Source organism: Sorex araneus, chromosome X, assembly GCF_027595985.1.
Source record: "Sorex araneus isolate mSorAra2 chromosome X, mSorAra2.pri, whole genome shotgun sequence".
NCBI classification, from domain to species: domain Eukaryota; kingdom Metazoa; phylum Chordata; class Mammalia; order Eulipotyphla; family Soricidae; genus Sorex; species Sorex araneus.
The window spans coordinates 155742786-155765086 of NC_073313.1; the positions used below are offsets into that span (position 1 = coordinate 155742786).

General features: G+C 46.2%; 1 protein-coding gene across 1 annotated transcript; it reads right to left on the bottom strand.

The window, feature by feature from the left end:
* Nucleotides 1-644: 644 nt before the first annotated feature.
* Nucleotides 645-21451, bottom strand: LOC101540969 (immunoglobulin alpha-2 heavy chain-like). The gene is made up of 4 exons (XM_055121182.1): nt 21406-21451; nt 20996-21304; nt 20495-20587; nt 645-967 (listed from the first exon to the last, which is right to left on the bottom strand). Exons 1-4 carry the CDS (start codon nt 21449-21451, stop codon nt 645-647), a joined length of 771 nt encoding a protein of 256 aa, XP_054977157.1.
* Between the last annotated feature and the right edge of the window lie 850 nt (nt 21452-22301).

Below are 22301 nucleotides of genomic sequence, written 5' to 3' on the forward strand. Positions count from 1 at the left end.
GGATGGACCATGGGGTCATCGTCTGCTGTGATGAGGACTCTAACCACAGAAGTGTCTTCCTTTGTGATTTCTGAGGGAAAATATTGCAGACAAAAGGAGGCGGCAGAGAAACCCTGTGGTGGATATAGTGGTGAAGTGATGAAGAGAAGATAGATGAAGATGACCCGATGCTCTGACCATCAGAAACCTCATTTCTCAGCATGAAGAACAGGTGTCCTCAGCACCCTGAGACATCATGTCTTAATCCATCTGTAGTCCTTTGGATCCCAGGAGACTGACATTTGGCTCATTGGAGAGATAAAAGTTTAAGCTCAAGAGATATAGAAAGAACCCGTCCAATAATACAAATGGGGGGAAACCAATAATTGACAGACATGTTTATCTTGTCACTTGATCCCTAAGTGACAGTCTTTCTTTGCTATAGTCCTTTCAAGTAAACGTGCCTTATCAAATTCGGAGACATCAGTGGAAAGTGCAGTCAGAAACCTAGAAACTTTCCCTGGAGAGACCTGCGATTAGAGGAAGGAAACCCATGAGTTTCTGCTCCTCTGAGGTGTTTCCTCTAGGTTGGAGCCGTAGCGCCCCCTGCTGGCTGTGGTCTCCTGCAGTCCACACTCTCCCAGCAGGGAGGTTTGTGTCTGGGCTCACCCTGACTTCCCCTCATTGTGCCCTGCACAGTAATACACGGCTGTGTCCTTGGGGGTAACAGAGCTCAGCTGCAGGGAGTACTGGTTCTTGGAGGGGTCAGCAGTGTTGGAGATGCGCCCCTGGAATGCTGGGTTGTAGCTGGTACCACCTGACCAGAGCCCCATCCATTCCAACCCTTTCTCAGGGCGCTGGCGGATCCGATTCCAATAGTTACTGCTGGTGACAGAGCCCCCAGAGACAGAGCAGGTGAGGGACAGGGTCTGGGAGGGCTTCACCAGGTCTGGGCCCGACTCCTGCAGGGTCAGAGCAGACACAGCACCTGGGGACAAAGACAATCAGTCACAGTCAGTCCCTGCAGTCACTCCCTCCCCTCGACTCTCTCATGTCTGGGACACTCACCCAGGGGGGCTGTCACCAGGCAAAGGAGAAGACCCCACAGAATCATCTTCTCAACCACAGCTCTGCCTTCCCCAGAGACTCAGCCCTGAGTGAGGAGACAGCTGTGAGCTCCACAGCCCAGAGAGCATTTGACCCCAGAGTCTGAGAGGGATTTGCATGGGGTGACTCAATCTCTTATAAGGGGAAACTTTCTGACCTTGGATCTATTGTCACATTGGGGCGCTGAACTCAAACACCCTGTGTGGTGGATTGAGCACTTGCCAATGGAGCACATGGAAACAGGTCATAGGAGGCTCCTCACTTATTTTAATAATCTGTCTTAGTCACGTTAAAATAATCACTATCATTTCAATTTCAAGTTGCTCATGAAAATAGTTTGCATTGTTTATGTACCATAAAATTTTTTAAATATAACCACCATTTAGAATGCTTATAGTCATAATCATACTTAAATTTATTTCATACCTGTGTCTCTATAAAATGATATCCAAATGAAAACTGCTCTTCCCAGTACTCATTTCTTTCCATAACAAAATTATGACATAGTTGTATCTGATAACTGTTTACAAAATACATCACTTGTACCACGTGTTATCCCGTTGCTCATCGATTTGCTCAAGCCGGTTGCAGGGTTGCAGTTAATGTCTCCATTTGTCCCTGTCACGTGCTAGTGTATCCCAATGGCATCTACTTGCTCCAGGAACAGGAAGAGCCCCAAGCCGTTCATTCAGGGTCATGATGAAGATGTCTGACCATCTCGTAGGTGGGCAGCCACACGTTCTTTTGACATCCCATGGAATCCAGTCGGTAACAACTCTAGTCCAGTGGCCGTCTCCAAATTTGGAGACAAAGTGCATAGTTGATAAAAAATTCCTGTTTGAATTTTATTTTATTTGAGTTTTATTTTATTTTTTTGTTTTAGGACCACGATCAGTAATTCTTGGTTGTAACACCTAGCTTTGCATTCAAGAATTACTCCTGGCAATTACTGTTTCATTCAGGGTAATGGGGAGTGGGGTGGGTGAGGCCCTCCCCGCCCCTGCGGAGCCAACCCTGGCTGCTGAAAACCTCCAGAACTCAACCGTCGCCATGCTCAAGGCCATTCTCCACATGCTTAGACCGGTCTCACCAAGGAGCCAATCTATTCCTGGACATCTCACACTTTACACCACCAATAAACCAAGAGTAGCACTCCACATTTGATGGGGTTTAGAGTAGTAAATATCTACTTTCAATGATATTAGTGAGAAATATATTTATACATATATATTTATATGTGTGTATATGTATATAAGCACACAAGACTCAACCTTTAACAACGTGTTACTAATCTCTATAGAAGGGCTTATTGGCTCCTTTGTGAAATACAACAATCTTCACAAACTTTCCTCTAAGAAACCTTTTTTTTTTGTCTAATTTGTAGTGGATTGTTCATAACAAGCAATACTGTAGCACTGTAGCACTGTAGTCCCATTGCTCATTGATTTACACAATCAGGCACCGGTAATGTCTCCAGTGTGAGATTTGTTCTTACCGTTTTTGGCAGATCGAATACGCCACAGGTAGCTTGCCAGGCTCTGCCATGTGGATGGATTACTTTCGGTAGCTTGCCGAGCTCTCTGAGAAGGACGGAAGAATCCAAGGAAAACACCCTACCCACTGTGTTATGGCTCCAGTCCCAAAAAGCATTACAAAATAAATTATGTTAATTCTGCTTTGGATGCAGATTTTGGGATTCAGGATCAAAACATGGTAGTAGAAATGTGTAATGGTGGTGGGATTTTTGTTCGAATATTAAATGTAATCAAATATTATGAACAAGTTTATAAAAATAAAATTAAATAAAAAAAAAGAATTACTTCTGGCAGTGCTAAGGGGGACTATATGGGATAACGGGGATGACTCCCCTTGGTGAGTGCAAGGCCAGCACCCTTCAAATTGTACTGTCACTCTGGCTCTCTGATTTTTGCATTTTGATTTGGGGTTTATCGTGCATTCTCACAGGTTAGACATTTGTTATAGGCTACATTTGAACTATTCCATATACTCCTTTTAAAATTTTCATCAAACCTCGACTTTTTATAACTTTCAGTAATAAAACTTCAACTGCCACGTCTCAATGTTTCCACTGAGGTCACTCTGCTCTGTCCATATCTGGGCATCTTTAATCTCCATCAGAGCTTGGGTGTCCCTTACAGGGTCCTGCTGTTCCCACCCTTGTCACCTTCCACCAGTGCCACATTTGGTTCTTTTGCTCAGTCAGGTGCCTGTCCCTGGGGTCCTGTCAGAGCCGGGCCTCTTCCTCCAGCACAGGAAACATGTTGAGGAGCTCTCAGGAAACAGGAATTGCTGAGGGGGAAACGGCAGCTGGGGAGGAGAGTCCCTGTGTGTCAGGTCCCTGATGACCAAATCCAGCGCCCTCCCAGGGTCTCTACTTTGTAGACAGGCCCCTGTCCCTCTGTGTCCCTGTATGGTGGCTCCTGTTCTCCCACTGTGAATGCAAATCCTTGGGCAAAACAGACAATGTTATTGTCCCTATGAATTCTGAGTTGGCTGAATCCAATCCATGTCAATCAGATTTCACAGTGATTTTTCAGTCATTTACCTTGAATGAAAACCCCTTTTCCTCGTGCAGCTTCGCTCTGAGAGATTCAAGGCAGTTCTTTGCGTGGATTTGTTCTTTCTCACTGGTGCTGAATCTATTTAGGGACAAGGAAGATGCGTAGCCTAGTGAACTTCCTGGTGTGGTTGGCCTGGCCAGGAGCAACTCAATTCGCTCCATCCTATATGTAACTCAGCACCCAGAAGATGACTGTGAACTTCATGATCCTGTTTATTTGGGTCGTCATTGAGGAATCCAGACCTATCAGGTGCCCTATAAGTGACCTTGAAGAGTCCTCAACCCACAAACTTTTTCTCCTGGAACCTGGTCTTAGTGCTCAGACTCACACATTTTACAAGGGCACAAGTGTGTTGGCCCTGAACAGCGTCAGGCACGGCTCTCCACCCCCTCCCAAATGCATGGAACCTAGACACAGGCTGTGTCACATATGTGTAGCCTCTAATTCCATAGAGCACCTGAGGGTTGAGTTAAATCTAAGGGACCAGAAAATATGCTCTAAAATTTGATGTTTAAAAAGTCAATATTGGGATGGAGCTATATCACAACAGGTAGGGCGTTTGCCTTGCACACGGCCGACCCGGTTCTAATCCCAGCATCCCATATGGTCCCCTGAGCACCGCCAGGGGTAATTCCTGAGTGAAGAGCCAGGAGTAACCCCTGTGCTTCGCCGGGTGTGACCCAAAAACCAAAAAATAAAAAATAAAAAAAATTAAAAGCCAACATTAAGGGTCACAAATAGTCTACACACTCAGCATGGTCTACAAAATTCTGCTAGGTTAGACACAGAGACACACAAACACCAACTCAAGCAACACAAGGATTGAGATGGATGACATGACACCTCATGTACCAGGTGGCTATAGGATTCATAAAAACTCTCGTGTATAAGTACGTTACTCACTGTGTCTGTCCCCAGTTGTCCTGTCCCAGAGCTCCTGCAGGCCGGAACAGTGAATCCTCACTGACCAGACCCACCTGCGCTGCCTCTGTACTCTCCACAGTCAGCAGTTTCCAGGGGAGCTGGGCCCTCAGACCTCAGGAAGGATGATGGAGTAAATGGGAATGTTGGGAATATTTCCTAAAGCTGCTTCACCAAGACCAACAGGACACTTAATTAAATTTATCAAATATGTTCACACACCAATATTATGAATATATTACACACTCAAATTATGAAAGTTTTACACACCAATATTAACTCTAGATTAACAACTTTTCTTTATTTTCACCTAATTAAATTAAACATGTTTCTTTTCCCTAATGTTCTTGAATCCTGTTGTGGCTTTTTCACTCCTTCAGATGTAGAACAATTAAAGTATTATGATTTTCAGGCCTGGAGTGATAGCACAGTGGTTTCGGTGTTTGCCTTGTACGCGACCAACCCTGGTTCGATTCCAAGCATCCCATATGATCCCCTGAGCACTGCCAGGAGTAATTCCTGAGTGCAGAGTCAGGAGTAACCCCTGAGCACCACTGGGTGTGCCCCAAGAAAGAGCAAACAAAATTATTGTTTATAATCAACTTATAATTATGATTTATAAGGAACTTTAAGTTCCCTAGGTAAAGAATTAATGGTGCACTTGTGATTTTAAAGAGGTGACTTTGGAATGTTGCCAGATAGGAAAGCTGCTTCAGGGGGTTAGCATGGGAGTGAGGAGAGGAATATAGATTCTAATTCCCAAGTTTCTGTCTTGGGAGGGAAGACCAGAAATTGAGTGGAACCACAATGAGAAAATCATTAAGAGTCACATCTGCAATGGTCTCCATACGGAGCCTTAGTGTAAGGACGGTCCCTGGGCTCTGAGGTGTGGCATATTTGGGGGTGCCGGGAGAGTGGGGGCTCAGTGAGAACATCAATGCTCTGGGTTCTGCCTCTGGTCTCACCGTGGACAAGTCAGTGCTCCCTGTGTCACAGTACCTGGTCTCTCCTCTACAAGGGCTGAGGGGTGGACAGGGGATGGGAAAACCTGAATATCTAGTTAGTGAATGGATGGGGTGAGAGTTCAGCTCGTCCCAGAGCAGGACTCCCAGGTGTAGGGTGACCAGGTAGAGACTACCCGGGTGCATGTCAGAGGGTAAAGGTCAGGGGCACAGAGTGTGTGTCTATAATAAAGTGGTTACTGCTCATAGTGGAGATGGAGGACTCAACCACAACCAACAAGGAGGGTTGGTGTCATCTGAGAGCTGAGGGGCAGGCCAGTCCTGATTTCCACAGAAACACAATTTATCTGGTCATGAGCAAACTTTCCTCAGGGGTGAGTCCTCAGAGCCTCCTGGGGGCCTGCGCCCCTGAATCTCACCCTGCTTCCTCCTGCAGGTGGTTTGTGTCTGGGCCCACAGGGCCTTCCCCTCACTGTGTCTCTCGCACAGTAGTACAGGGCCGAGTCCTCCTCCCTCAGGCTGCTCATTTGCAGAGAGAGTGTGTTCTTGCTGTTGTCTCTGGAGATGGTGAATCGGCCCTTCACAGAGTCGGCATAGTATGTATTATCACCAGGACTAGTGTTTAAAATCCACTCCAGACCCTTCCCTGGAGCCTGGCGAACCCAGTTCATGTAATAGTTGCCAAAATTGAATCCAGAGGCTGCATAGGAGAGTCTCAGGGACCCCCCGGGCTGCACCAAGTCTCCCCCAGACTCCACCAGCTGCACCTCACACTGGACCCCTGCAAACACAAAGACATCCTGGTCAGGAAACTCTCCTCACACAGAGAATATGCCTCTCCCATCTCTCCCATGCTCCTTGTCTCTATCGCCCATGAGTTATCTCCTAACACAGCCACCAGGAGAAGCCAGCTCAGCCCACACACCATGTTGGTTCTGTGTGAGTCAGGATGGAGCCCTGGGAACCCCTGAACTGACTCCTCTCCCAGAGCTGAGGGTGGTCTGGACTGTTTTCATCACCGTGGAGAGAGTCTTATTTGCATGTCCTCCTTCTCTATAAAATGTTCTCTTTGAACTTGTAGAGAGAAGGAAGAACTCCAGAGCAGGGAGGAGGTACTGAGGGTGCCTGTGACAAGGAAACAATTCAGAAACTCTGCTATTCCAGTACGCAATTTTTATGTGATAACCAATTTATTTGATGTTTTAATATTTATTTTTATATAAATCCTATAATGTGTGTATCATTACTTCTATTTCATGATGTAATATGACACATTCAAGGTTAAAGGGTTTTTACAATATACTTAAAATACTTTTTAAGAATTAGTCCCACTATCTACAGAAAAAGAATCCACTGAGTCACTCACTATTGAAAATGTTTGGAAAGCAAGGGTTAAAATAAAATCAGGAGAAAGTAAGAATGAAGAGATAACAGGGCCCTCATGTCTGGAAATCCACTGAAGCTAACCCTTGTGTCAGCTGTCTTTGTTCTTTCTCCCAGAGGAAACATCTCTGGCGTTAAAGTTATTTGTCCAGATTACCTAAGGCCCTTGGATGTGTAAGAGCTAAGCTCAGACAGAGTAAGTTAGAAAAATGGACCTAAGAATGTTGTTCTCCTGAAGATTACTGGTTCTAAGCAATAACTCTCAATGTGTTGGGCTTTTGGAGCTCTCAGTCCACTAGGCTGTTAGTCCCTTGAGCAACACCCTTTCTCTTTTCAGTCTGTCTGTCTGTTAATACAGCATCCCATGTTTGGTCCTTGTTCACCGGGATTGGTCCCTAGTAGCTAGAGATGTAGAGGCAGTAGAAGGGAAGGTTCCTTCTTTGCATGTGGTCAATCAGATTGGCCCCCTTCCCTTCACATGGTTTATCATGCCCCCACAAGAGGTGACCCCTGAGCACAGAGTCAGGAGTATACCAAGAGTGACACAAATAACACAACCAAATCAATCACTGAGAGATAATACAATGTAGGTCTCTTGCCTTGCACACGTCCAACCCAGGTTCGATCCACAATATTACACGTGGCCCCACAAGCACCTTTAAGAGTAATTCCTGACTACAGATCCACAAAGAATCCCTGAGCATCCCTTGGTTTGGCCCAAACACCAAAATAAAATGAACAAGAAAATGAAACAAACAACTTAAAAATGGGCTAGACAACTGTCAAGAACTTTTCCCCTGTAATGAGAACAAATTGTGTTTATTCTAAACTTGTATCAACCTGGAGTATGTTGGAGATGAGGGTGCATGGAGGTGCATGGAGTGTGACTCTTCACAGCAATTTTGGCTCCATCTCTCCTTCTTACCATGTAGGCATTTGATTAGTAATAAAACTCACAACAGGCCAGGACCTAAACGGAATACTGATTTTAGATCAGTAATGTTTCATGAGCACTGACATATATGGACACCTGTGCAGTGATCATCACACCTGAAACACTGGATGAACCCCTCACCCCAGTGTTTCCCCTTGGCCCATGTTATTCCTCCCCCCCATGCCTCACCCCTTCCTCATGCTCTCTGCAGTGCTTCCTGTTTGTGTAAGTGTGTGTAGGGTGTGATGATGGATATTCTGTCTCAATAGCCTTCCACTCCAGGGATATATTATGGGTTTTGACTGAGGCCTGAAAGCATCTGGGATTACTCTCAGTTTGGACCTTTAAAATGGGTCACACGAGCTTTCTAAAAGGAGGAAGAAAAATGAGGAAAAGCCGTTCTATATCTTACATGAGTATCAAAGAGAAAGCTATAAAAAACAATAACAAACAGGAAAGTACTGATTAATACTCACCTGCCAGGCGTTGAAGTCCTGGGGGCCTGGTGGGGTGAGTGTTGGGGACAGGGAGGACAGACCACAGGGAGGGGTATGAGGGTGTCACTGAAAGTGGAACTGCTCTGGGAGTGATGGGGAAGGGTCATGGAAAAGACGCTGGAACTGGGCATGGGTGGGAGTGGGTGGGGTGATGGGGGCTGAGTGTCCTGTGTTGTGACAGAATATTGGCGCGTGTGGGCTTCTAGCACATGATGACCCTCTTTGCCCCTGGTGGGGCTGAGTCATTTCTGAGGTGGCTCCCGAGTGCCCTCTGGTGGTCGGCAGCGCCCCTGCAGCCCCCTCCTGTGGTCTGAGGGGTCCTTCAGAGTCCCCTAATTCCCAGTATGAATAGAGAAGTGTGTCCTCAGCATCATCGGGGAAAAAAGGTGTGAGCACTGAGAAATGAGCCCAGCCTGATTCACACCAGTTTCCCCAGGGATGTGTGTTCAGAGACAGCCCATGGAGAAGGGAATCCTTCTTGCCTCCACGTGGAGGTCAGTCATGCCTGAGTCCCATCACAGCTCACAGAGACCTTAGAGTAAGTCTGGTTTACAGAGAAAGGGCAGCATGGGGAAGTCCTGCAAGGGAGAGCAAAGGGCCACAGTACAAGATAGAAATGCTGAAAAAGAAAAGATTAACTTGTGAAAAGAAATGTCCTTCTCAGTAGATCACTATCGGTGTTTGATTTGTAGGCCAGTAGAATTTCCAAGTGCCATTAAGGATCAATATCCTCTAATATCGGCTGGATATTTGACGTCTTGTGAAAATTTGAATGACAAATATCTGTGAACAGAAATACTCTTTATTGCAGTGTGTTTGAATTCACTGTCTTGGAATATTATGTGAACATTTTTTTCTCAAGAAAATAGATTTTCTCTATAAAGTGTGACCATCCAGGCCATTGAGGTTCCAAATGGACTAAAATCAGATGCAGGAGGAATGAACCGTTATTCCTGCCTCCTTCTCGGTATCTCAACTCATCTGCCCCCTGTCTGAGGGACACACCATGGGCGCCCTGGGTCTCAGGGTGCAGAATAAGAAGTAATAAATCACCTGATTTCCCGGTTCCCGCCATGCACAAGGCATAGCAAGTAAATAATCAATCATCATTGATGTATGTTTTTCAAATGATATTTTTGTTGGCAATCAATGAGCATTCTAGCTACCCAGATCAGTGTTTTGCTTTTATTCAGTGCAGTTGTGACACCCCCAGCATCCACCAGACCAATAGACACTAGAGAGTAACAGGGACCTTTCCTGAAGGCCCTGCAGGGTGAGTGTCCAGGAGTGAGCTAAGGGGTGTGGGCTGGAGCCTCCCCCGAGTCCTTCTGCAGCTCCTCCCTTAGCACTGCACAGAGGGACACAGCAGAGTGAGGAAGAAGAGGAGACTCAGGGGTCACAGGTGGGTCTTCAGGTGACCAGACACCCTTTGACAGGAGACTTGCTGAGCCCATCTCTGGCATCCCTGAGCAGGGGAGTCAGAGTCTCCGGGGAGCAGACAGGAGGGGAGTGTGTGGGGTCACTGCAGGGAGGGTCAAGAGACCTTCATCTCCATGTGTCTGGGCAGAAACAGGGGCTGCAGCAATTGTGAGATCCTGGAGGAGGTTGGTACAGAGATCCTTGTAGGAAATTTGAGAATGAACCCGTTCTAAGAGTGTGTGATGGCAGGACAGGGCCCCCTGTTTGACCTCGCCTTGCGGTCACTCTGAGTACAGTGTGGGTTAGTTACTGTGCTGTTAGGATTCCCTTTGTGGGCCTGACCCCCTCTTGGTCCCTGTGCCACTTTCAGTCCTGAGCGCACTCTGGTGGCCCTGGAGACCCCTGCAGCCCAGCCTGTCTCAGCAGGTTTGTGTCTAGGCTCATGCTGACTTCCCCTCACTGTGTGTCTCGAACAGTGATACACAGCTGTGTCCTCCGGGGTCACTGAGCTCAGATGCAGGGACAACTGGTTCTTGTTTATGTCTCTGGTGGTGGAGACGCGGCTCTTGAGGGATGGGCTGTAGTAAGTGTTTCCATCCCAACATATACTCCCCAACCAGTCCAGGCTCTTCCCTGGGGGCTGGCGGATCCATGCCCAGCAGGAACCACTTGTTGTGATGGAGAATCCGGAGACAGAGCAGGAGCAGGTGAGGGAGAGGGTCTGGGAGGGGGCCACCAGCCCTGGGCCTGACTCCTGCAGCTGCATCTCAGACAGGACACCTGGGGACAAGGAGAATCAGTCACTGTCAGTCCCTGCATCACTCCTCCCCACTAGTTCCTGTCACATCCGGGACAATCACCCAGGGGGGCTGTCAGCAGGCAGAGGAGAAGACCCCACAGAATCATCTTCTTCTTGAGCACAGCTCTGCCTTCCCCAGAGACTCAGCCCTGAGTGAGGAGACAGCTGTGAGCTCCACAGCCCAGAGAGCATTTGACCCCAGAGCCTGAGAGGGATTTGCATGACGTGACCTTGTCTGTTATTAGTGGAGATCTCTGGTCTCAGGTCCCTTTTGTTACACTGGGACGCTGAAGTCCACACACCCTGTCTGGAGGATTGAGCACTAGTCAAGTGGGCGCATTGAAACAGGTCATAGGAGGGTCCTGACTTAGTCTTCTTCATAATCAGAGAAGATGAAAGGATCAAAATTCCCTCAATATGAAAGGTCTTTCATATATACATAAAATAGTTTACGTTTTCCTATCTCTGTTCCTCAACAACTCTAAAATTAACCCTTTTTTAATTTAAACACCGTGGTTTTTCAAAGTTGTTCCTAACGCAGATGTAATGGGTTTTTGCTATTCCCACACCAATCCTGCCTCCTAGTGACCTTTCTTCCTCGTTGTCCCCATTTCCCCAACCAGCCTCGCACGCCTGCCCTTTTAGCAGTCACAGGATGATTTGTTCTGTGTTACTTGTTACAATCAAATGCCTAAAGGAATTATCAAAATGATTTCAGTAAAAGAACATCTGTGAAAATCGCTCCATCTCACCATTGGGTTTTGGAGTCTTTGAGCACTTATAAGCTGTTCATCGCTGGTTGAGCCGTTTGTGTCATTGTTTTTGTTGTTTGGTTGGCTTCTACCTTACTTTCTCAATTAGTGTCTCCAACTGGAATTTCAGTTCTGAGGAATGAGAAGGTGTCGTTGAGTCCAGAAAGTTTAGGATCTGTTGGACTGGGATGAGTCTGAGGAGACTCTCAGTGCAGCCCTGGAGTTAGGCCTTGGGCAGTAGGTGTGGTGGGTCAGTGGGGGGTGGGTGCCTCTACTGGGCCTTCAGCAGAGCAGAGACAGGACCCGGGTCCCTCAAGAGTGACCCCTAGCACTCAGCCAGGGTCAGTGTGTCCGTGAATTCCAGCTCCTGGGCTGCCCCTCCTGGGAGATTTAGGTGGAATCTGAGGGGCAGGGCCGGTGGGTGAGTGGGCAGGAGGCGGCTGTGGGGGTGGGCACGGCTGCCCTAATATTCATATCTAAGATTTGATTAAAACTCTCCTCCTGTCTAAGATGCCAGGACAGACCCAAAGGACAGACGTGTTCCTCTCAGCCCCCACTACTTTCTAGGACAGAACTACGGCGGCTTCTGATGAGCCTTGAGACAAAGTGTATGGAGCGTTCAAACCCTGACTCTACAGTTGATTTAGAGTTTGGGCCTGTGAGCCTTTGTCCTGGAGCAGACAACCGTTATAGATTATATTTCAACTACTTCCAGCATATGTTTAATTATATATATTTTTTATTGACAGTTTAAATGTTTAAACAGAAATGCCAAACCACTTTAGCTTCAACCTTCCTTACAATCTAGCTCACAGTAACCTACTTCTTTGAAACAGTGTCAGAGCAGAGGAATAACTCAGGTTATATTTAACTCAAAAAAGCATCACTACTGGAAAACTCAAAACACTTAGCATAACGGGAAAAAAAAGGACAAAATATTAGAGAATGAGTGATGACAGAAAACCTCTCAAAGGCGTTTCTGCTGCCTCATGCTTTATCCACTGCCACCTTTGAACTGGCTTCTGTTTGCATTGCTATTTGTATACCATACAGCTGTGTCAGGCACTACCAGAGAAAGTGCGAATTGTCTCTACAGGCACAGAGTTTATATCCTCAGCCAGACTAACAGTAACCTTAGACCTCCCAGGGAACAGGCTAGCGTGAACGACCACTGTGCTCTGCTGCTGGAGAATGACCCCGATCCCAGGCAGCGTGCTCCCCCTTCAAGCTCTCCCGGCGACACACCGTGTTCCACAGGTGCAGGGAAGAGTCAGTGTGTGCGAGCCAGACCACAGGGCCGAGCCTCTCAGGCCTGCTGACCTGGTGAGCATGAGGGCTACAGAACAGGAAAGGCCCTCAATGATTAAGTCCTTAGAAGAGTCAAAGTCACATTCACATGATGAACCGAAACCCACTGTCAGGGTGTATAGCAAACCCCCAAGTCCCCAGAACTTGTGACCTTTATGCAGGGTTGGGCCCTTCCCTCAGTTTAAGGAAAGGCTTCAGTGATTGCATTAGTACCACTGTACTAGGCTTCCCAGAATGGAGAAAACAATGGGAACATCAAACAAAAAGATCCCATTGAACAGAGTTGCCCAGCCCAGCATGGCTTTCCCCCAAGCACCAGCCTTTATTCCACCAGTTTCAGAAAAAAATGACTGAAGTTTCGTAGCACAGATTCTTGGAAAAATGGTGAACATTTTTCCAAATTTTCTTTATTATTTTCTTTTTTCTTATGGGAAAATGAAAGAAAAATTCATTTAAGAAGAGAGGGCGTGAGATACACCAAAGCATGTCTTATGGAAAGTGTTAGGGCAGGACTGCCCTGGGCGGGGCCAAAGACAATAAAAACCATGTATTTTCCACTCAGGCCTCTGCTATCTGCTTGCTCCAAGAGGAATGTGCGGACTCCTGAGCTATGACCATATAAGGGTATAATCCAGACAGATAGCCTCCCAGGCCCGGGCTCAGCCCTCGGACCCGTGCAGGCGCTTATGCAATTGTGACCTGTAAATCTATAAGCTGGACAAGCAGATCGGCCTAATGGGATTGGAGGGAGAGGCATGTCGAATTATGAACTTATTGGCTAGGGAATGTGCGGGCTCTGCTGTAACGGTCGGGAAGGCCTATATAAGATCTCCTTTAAGAAGCTCGGGGTCTTTTGCCCAACCTGCTGGACCTGCTGGACCTGCATGTCCGCGTAGGTGGCTGGACCCTGGCTAGCCAGTCTTACAATAAACCCTGCTTGCTGTTTGCAGTATCTGGAGTCTTTTTGTCGTAATAGGGAGATCTCGATCCGTGCCCTAACAAAAGGAACATTTCATCGGGCTAGGTGAAACACAGATCGCGTCCTTAACACTGGCCTGGACTGGGAGAAATTCTATTCTTCTAGGACACTATTGTCCCTATGGAAAGCCGACTCGCTCCTGCCTACAGTATACAGGGCACAGACACAGAGGGGAGCTCTTGGCGACTTTCTTTCCTTTCACTTGGCGGGTTCTACCTGTGCACTGAGGCTTCCGGGACTGCCAGGGTTTGGTGCTGGCTTGAGGCTACTCATGGAGAAAGATGAGGCAGACTCACTGATACACAACACTTATTATCAATTTTTTTTTGCTTTTTTGGGTCACACCTGGCGATGCACAGGGGTTACTCCTGGCTCTGCGGTCAGGAATCACCCCTGGCGGTGCTCAGGGGACCATATAGGATGCTGGGAATCGAATCCAGGTCAGCCAAGGCAAACATTTGCAAGGCAAACACCCTATCTGCTGTGCTATTGCTCCAGCCCCACACAACACTTATTTTAAAATTGCTTTATAGTTTCTAGTTTTATTTAATTTTCTCTGAGCCTAGGGAGCAGGAAGAAACCTCGAGCACTGTTGTCTGTGGCCCTGAAACCAAAACACATAAATATAAAATTAAATAATGAGAGAAACAAATGAAGAGAATAAAAACTATCAATTGATTATGTATCTTCATAAGGAGATACTGGCCTGAGAGTGCAGGTTTGGGGTGAGGGTAGCAAAGAGGCTGACTGGAAGTGACCCAGGGCTGAGGACAGAGGATCTGGAGCACAGGGGTGGTGCTAAGGGAGGAGAGAGTGTGCATGTAAACTGTAGATGCCAATCAGCGAAGAATGAGGGGATGGAGGGGGGAAGAAAGTGCAGGTCGCAGATGAAATAGGATAGGGTTTGCAGGGTACAGGCACTTGGTAACAGTGGTGTGCAGTACCTGTACACTGGAACCTTAAACTGACACTTTTTAAAATTCTATCACCTATGTTATAACTAGCTTAAAAAATTTTGTCAGAAGTGCCATAAAGCCTGAACATAAATCTTGTTTACAGCACTGGCACTGTGCAACCATTGCCACAGAGCAGTGTACTGATCACTCACCCCAGATGCTTTCTGTTGTTCCAGTAATTCTTCTTTCCCACTACCCAGCCTCCCACACTCTGCCAGATCATGCATGCAGGTTAGATGGGCCAGATAGACACTAATTCATTGCTGAGGAGTGATCCACTGTATCAACATATTGAGCCTGTTTCTCCACATAAGGATGTGTGTATTTGTAATTTGCTCATTGCCTGGCTGTTATAAAGATACCCAGTCTCACTCTGTAGATTTGGAGAGGAGAAGACAAGTTGATAGCATTAAGGGGGAAAAATATAACAAGAAACTTTTGAAGCAGCTAAAGAACAATTATCGCTCACTCCTCAGAGAACTGATTTCATGGTTCCAAACTCAAAGTTGATATATGAAAATTCAGATGCTGTTTTAGTTTGTCACTATAAAGCCAAAGACTCTGAGGCCTTTGTCCTCTGACCCTCGGGGTCAGTCTCAAAAGGTGAGAAGTAATCTGTAGCATGTCCTGTTTGCAAGTTAGCCTCAAAAGTCTTGACCAGGAAAATATCCTGGAACATTTTACAATGGATTTTTTAAAATATGGGGGAGCGGGTGGGCCACACCTGGTGGTTCTCAGGGTTTATTCCTCACTCTGTCCTCAGAGAATGACTGTTGTGAGTCTGTGTGTGTGTCTGTGTCTGTGTCTGTGTGTGTATGGGAGGGCTTGGGAGGTGACGGAAATCATCTCTTGGTTGATCGAACAAATGCAAGGCAAGGCCCTGCTCCACTACCCCAGCACCTGGATCCATACACGTGAGCCATAGTTTCCTTTAACATGTGTAAGAGTTAGATAACTTAAGAGCTGGACTGGGCTAACACACAGCTTTGTCCATACGGTGATCAAATAACCAGCAATCACATTAAAGCATGACACAGTTCTGGTAATATCCTACTCTATTCTTGCCTGTAGCACAGCCCTGAGAATTTTCTAATCTAGCCTGCTTTAAAATCCCTTTAGATAGTCCCAGGATACTCATGGAACCACCCAAGCATTGGCTCATTATTAAGGAGACAATGTCCCACTGAATGGGAAGTGTTGGGAGTTGTAGAGGTGTTGGAGTTCTCCCTGACACTAGAGGACATTGGACCTGTAGAGAGTTCCCCAGGCTCCAACTTCTCTGACATTTCTAAGAATAATGTAGATTAATTGGCCTTGATTTGCTGGTGCCCAATGGCTCAAGACTTGGGAAAGAGACATCTTTGGTGTCAGCAATACTTCACCTTGCCTCTGCCTTAGAGTGTCAAGGCCAGTGCTCCACAGCTTCTTCCGGTCATAACAATGCCCTGCATCCTCTGCCACCTGCTCCTTAGTGCACACAGGCATTCCCCCTCAGCCTCTATGGACCCATTGCTCTCCTAATAACTCTGTCATATGATGAAGGGTTTATGGCTTTGAGGGCTGCTGTAGGACAATATTGGGTATGTCTACATACCCAATGTTATCCTACAGACTGCTATGTCTCGGTACGCTCCACTCATAAATCCTTGAGGGTCTACTGCCAAGACAGACGGACCATCTCCTTGTTCCCAGAGTCCTCTTGGTTACAAGATAACTAAGTGCAGGGACATGGGGGTCAAAACATTTGACCAATGGCCACTGCAAGGAGGACGTTTCCCCAGTCCCATGGAGATGCTCCTCACTTCATGCTGAAACCTCATCAGGGAAGACAGTGCATGGATCAAATTCTCTGGGATTTTTTAAACTCAACACTTTTGAGAGAAAAAGATCTTTCTGAGAATTTAGAAAGGGCAGAAGAACATGCCCCCAGTGTCAGTCAAAACATTTCCTTTATTCCTGTTATTTCAAATGTGACCTAAGTGTCCCTTGTTGAAATGCTGAACACAGGAGCCTGTGTTCCTTGGGCCTCCCCAGAACAGGAAACTGAAAGTCTCCTCCAGGCACTGAGTGAGGGGAACTGAGGTTCTTTTCTGTCGAGAACACATGTGGATGGTTAGACCTGGGTCAGGCTAGGAGACTCCCCCACACTTCTGCTCACGAGGGAGTAATTCCTGTCCCAGTGCCCTGTCTGTGTGCAGCTGGGACAACCATTGTGTGCCCTTGGAATTTGGTGCAGGGTCTAGGAAATTGAAAAGGTTCTAGTCTTGGAGTTCAGGTGTGAGGATCTGGCCCAGGAAAGACCACAGGAATCTATTTAGCTTTCATAAGACTCTTTTTACAGGAGCCCGCATTCTAGAATAACTTGTCTATCTGTCCCGGAGCAAGGAATTTGGATACAGGCACCCTGGGTCACAAGAAGGGTGGTGGTCAGACCAGATAACCAGACCCATATCACATGACCCATATCACAAGACCCATGACTGCCCCCAGAACCGGGACATTCCTGAATATTGGCTCGAATACTGATCTCTAAAACCATAGGCTAAGGAGTGATGTTCTTTAAATGGATTGGTTAAGAAAGTTTGTAATATTACAAATCTATTGGCTATGAAATGCACGGGCTCTGCTGTAACGGCCGGGGAAGGCCTATATAAGATCTCCTTTGGAGAAGCTCGGGGTCTTTTGCCCAACCTGCTGGACCTGCGTGTCCGCGTAGGCGGCTGGACCCTGGCTAGCCAGTCTTACAATAAACCCTGCTTGCTGTTTGCAGTCTCTGGAGTCTCTTTGTCGTTATAGGGAGATCTCGATCCGCGCCCTAACAATTATAGTCGTGTTCATGGCAGCACTAAGTGCAGTAGCCAAGATGCACATATAACACACTATTGCAGCATTCAGTTCTGTCTGTTTCTTCATTCAGTCATGGAGTCCGTTCTTTCTCTCCTTCGGTTCTGTTTGAAGGACAGTGATCATTGTTCCCTTCCTTCTCTCACTGAGATTCCTGAGTCTCCCTGTCAGTGTTTTTCTTCAGGTCAGAGAGCACTGAGAGGATTGTTGCTCTCTGCACACGCACAGAGCATCGGATGTTCTGATGTTTTGACCTGGATTCATATTCATTGAAACAAGAGAATCATTTTTTTTTCATTGTTCCTGGTGTTCTTTTTGTGCTAACAGTGTGAGTACCCTGTGGTCTGTGTATGGATTTGGTGAAGTTTCTCACTCTATTCAGCTAGTTCTGTGGCTCTAGTCACTTCTGGCAGCCACAAAGCCTGTGCTGTTTTCTCAGTGGGACTGGGAGGGCCAGAGGTCGGTTGGTAGGAATAACTGTGGGTTCTGGTGTTGACAGGGCCTCACTGAGACCTGGGATGTCCCCTGGGGAACAGACTTTAAATAATATCATGAAGCTATAGAAATTAACCCTGAGTTTCAGGAATATAAACTCTCAGTCCAAATGCATAGAAATGGAAGCCCGAAATAAATCCTTAGATTTTTTACGGTGAAGCTTTGGGAAAGAATTCCATCCTATGGAGTGAAGCAAGGAAAATCTCTTCAACAAACCGTGTTGGGAAAGCAACACCACATACAAAAACAACAATAGAATATAGAATCAAATCCATATCTCACACCAGATACAGAATATAATTAAAAGTGGACTTATGGTCCAGCGTTGACATCAGAATCCTTAAAATCCACAGAGGAAAACCTCGGCCTGTCTCTCCATGACACTGATCTTAGAGGGCTCATCTATAGTTTCACTCCACTGTCAGAGATAAGATAAACTAAACTAAATAAATGGGACTAAATAAGTTAAAAGATTTTAATGGTGATGTAAACAACAACAAAACTAAGATGCCCTAATTAATGGGAGAAAATGTGTACCCACTGAAGCTCAGATCTAAGCTGAGCTTAGATCCAACACATCGAACCTAATGTCTAAGATAATCATAGAACTCACAAAACTCAACATCAGAACAAATCACTCATCATCATATGGTGTGGGAAATAAACAGATTCTTTCCTAATGCAACATTCCAATGGGCTGTGGGCATATGAAAAGGTGTTTATCAACACTTACTAGGAGGGAAATGTTAATATAAAGGACAATGAAACCATCTCTCCCCAGTGAGAATGGCGTATATGAAAACTATTGGAAACAAACAGTGTTGGAACATTGTCAAAGTAAAAACTCTTTCTATGTTTATGGTGACTTATCTATGGAAAACACTATGATATTTCTCTGAAAAGTGAAAATTGAGTCTCCAAGTTAAAATTTATTATATTTTTGGTGTCTTCAACCTAGCGTGAAAACAGTCATATTTGTAAGCATATGTTCATTGCAGCAGTTAGAATAGTTGCCAGGACATAGAAACAATCTTAATACTTAATGACAATTTTGTGGATAAGGAATCGTGGTGTTTATACACAGTGGGATACTGTGCAGTTATAAGAAAAGACGTAAGATCAATGTTTTCTGCACCATGAATGGAACTAGAGAATATTAGTGAAGTCTGTCAGAGAGAGAGGGCCGATTCACAGGATGTCATTCATCCATTGTGTTGGAATATTTCCCCTTTTCCAGCTGCCTTCTGGAGTTTTGTCACAGAAACCTTTTGTCACAGAAACCTAGCTGATCTTTGACCCGCAGATCTAAGGTGCTAGCCAGGCTTGACTTGACATTGTAGATTCCAGGCTCTGGCCCAGCCTAGTCTTTGGGATGTAAATTTCAGGTGCCACCTAGTTTGTAATTGACATGTAGATTTCTTGCTGCAGCCCAGCCTGGTCTTTGGGATGTAAATCCGAGTGCTTTCAGCCCAAAGAAGGCTTCGGTTTTGGTTTTGTATCTTCTTTCTGGGGGCCTAGATTAAGGGCCTGAGGATACAAGAGAATTATGTTGCCTCAATGTTCTTCCTGTAAGATCTTTTGGTGCTTTTGGTGACGTCAATGTATTGCGCCCTTTGGAAGGGCCATGATCAATAAAAGGGGTTCAGAGAGAAGGTGGGGGGGGAAGTGTATGGGGGCGAAAAGTGTATAGAGGGCGGAAAGGTGTACAGAGGACGGAGAGTGTATAGAGGGAAGACTGGAATAAACTGAAAGTGAGACCAACCATCATGGCTCCGTTCCTTCCTTCGCCTGCCGCATTATCGCCATCAACCTCCCCGGGGTGGGGGAAGCGGCTGGAGGCTACCGAACTCGGGTGGCGGGAGAGACAGCTGCTGCCCTAGGCCCTGTGCCTGGCTCGGTGTGGTGAGGCGTCCCTTCCCTCGCCCGCGCCTTTTCTTTTTATTTTTATACACATTGTACACAGAGAACAGTGTCAGGATGGACAGGATCCAATGATAACGGCCCTTGCAACTTAACCACACTATGAGGTTCCCAAGAGGAGTCGGATGGGGGCTCAGATCACTGGGAAGGAGAGGCCTAGCACAGGGGCCAGAGCAGAGTGTGGGGGTCTGTGGGGATTTGGTGCTAGGAGAAGCGCATGGATTTTGTGACCCACAAGCATCAACACTCAGACCATTGTCATCGTGTTCCCTCAGTGACAATAAGAAGGGATTGTCACTTCTTATTGACAATCAATAAGATTTTAATATTGATTAAAATTAAAATTAATTTTTAATTTTATTTATTATATTAGTAATTTAAAAAAGAGATAAATTTCCCCTTTTTGTTTAAAGGGATGATCTTTATGGAAAAAAAAAATCAACCACACATTACCTAGCAGCACATAACAGTCCCTAGTAGACTCAGAAAGGAAGAGACATAAGCAAATTTCTAATAGGAAAAAAAGTAATTATTAAAATGTATATAAGTAACAAATTAAAGTTTGTTCATATATTTCACCTACAGAGTAAAGAAAGCTCCCCCTTCAGTGCTTCTCTCCCCTGCCCCTGGAGCAGAGCACTGGAATCCCTGCATCACAGCGCCCCCTGGTGGTCACACGCACCCCTGCAGCTCCCCTGTGTCCCACAGCAGGTTTGTGTCTGGGCTCACAGGGACCTGCCCTCACTGTCTCTTGCACCATAATACACGGCTGTGTCCTCAGTTACTGAGTTGCTCAGTTTTAGGCAACTCCAACAGGGTCATTTTAATTCTACAGGAGAATAATGTGCCCCTCAGGTCCCAGGGAAGTAACATGGTCCTAAACTGGAAACTTTTCATCAGAAGAGAGAGTGTGATAAAGTCGTTACTGCCCACAGTGAGGATGGAGGACTCAGCCACAACCCACAAGGAGGGTTGGTGTCATCTGAGAGCTGAGGGGCAGGCCAGCCCTGATATCAAGAGAAACAAGATTCATCTGGTCATGAGCAACGTTTCCTCAGGGGCAAGTCCTCAGAGCCTCCTGGGGGCCTGCGCCCTAAAGCTCACCCTGCTTCCTCCTCCAGGTGGTTTGTGTCTGGGCCCACAGGGCCTTCCCCTCACTGTGTCTCACACAGTAGTACAGGGCCGTGTCCTCCTCCCTCAGGTTGTTCATTTGCAGAGAGAGTGTGTTCTTGCTGTTGTCTCTGGAGATGGTGAATCGGCCCTTCACAGAGTTGGCATAGTATATATTAATACCACGCTCACTAATGGAAGAAATCCACTCTAGGCCCTTCCCCGGAGCCTGGCGGACCCAACACATTACGTAGCCGCTAAAGGTGAATCCAGAGGCTGCACAGGAGAGTCTCAGTGATCCGCCGGGATGCACCAAATCTCCCCCAGACTCCACCAGCTGCACCTCACACTGGACCCCTGCAAACACAAAGACATCCTTGTCAGGAAACTCTCCTCACACAGAGGATCTGCCTCTTCCATCTCTCCCATGCTCTGTGTCTCTGTCGCCTTTGAGTTACCTCCTAACACAGCCACCAGGAGAAGCCAGCTCAGCCCACACGCCATGTTGTTTCCGTCTGACAGAATCCCTGAGTTCCTCTCCCAGTGCCGAGGTTGGGGTCTTTATATCATCACAGGGAGCGGCTCATTTGCATGTCTTCTTTCTGCACATAAAGTTTTGGCTGAGCTGGGAGAGAGTTTGTAGGACTCAGGGCAGGTGTGGTGATATGGGGATGCTGTGACTTGAAAAGATTAGGAACTGAGGTGTCACAGCATTCAGTCATTACATACAAAAATTATGCAACATTGTTGCATTTTTGAATATCATTATTTTTTTTGCATAGTGTAACTTTTATTTTTTCATATAAACTGACACAATAAAGCTGAAAATGTTTGTATAATGTGCTCCTATCTGGTACAAGTTGGTCCCAGCATTAGACAAAGGTAATCCACTGAGTCACTCCCAGTTTTTTTTTTCTTTTATTAGTTCACCATGTGGAAAGTTACAAAGCTTTCAGGTTTAAGTCTCAGTTATACAATACTCAAACACCCGTCCCTTCACCAGTGCACATATTCCACCACCAAGAATCATAATATACCTTCCCCCTTCCCCCCCTCCCCAGCCCCCCACCCCGCATGTGTGACTTGTAAATTTCACTTTAATTTCACTTTACTTTGATTACATTCAATATTTCAATAAAAAAAATTCACTATTATTGATTTGGAGTTTCTCCCCCCTAAAGTCGATCTGCTGAAAAGAAAGTATTTGTTAATTTGTTTTCCATTGCTGAGAATGAAGAGATATGAGGTCCGGAGGCCGCACTAGCAGCAGCATAGTTTTGGATTTCTGTATTTTAGTAACTAAGTCTAGTGAAATGTCTGCCAGGAATCACAACATTGTAAGCTTGTACCTTTC

What these genes read in the sequence shown, in the direction of transcription:
- LOC101540969 (XM_055121182.1), bottom strand. Translation starts at nt 21,451, where the DNA reads ATGGCGTGTGGGCTGAGCTGGCTTCTCCTGGTGGCTGTGTTAGGAG. An exon ending in CCTGGTGGCTGTGTTAGGAG is followed by an intron (nt 21,305 to 21,405) that starts GTAACTCAAAGG and finishes TTGTGTTTGCAG; the next exon opens with GGGTCCAGTGTGAGGTGCAG. An exon ending in GTACTACTGTGTGAGACACA is followed by an intron (nt 20,588 to 20,995) that starts GTGAGGGGAAGG and finishes TTATGGTGCAAG; the next exon opens with AGACAGTGAGGGCAGGTCCC.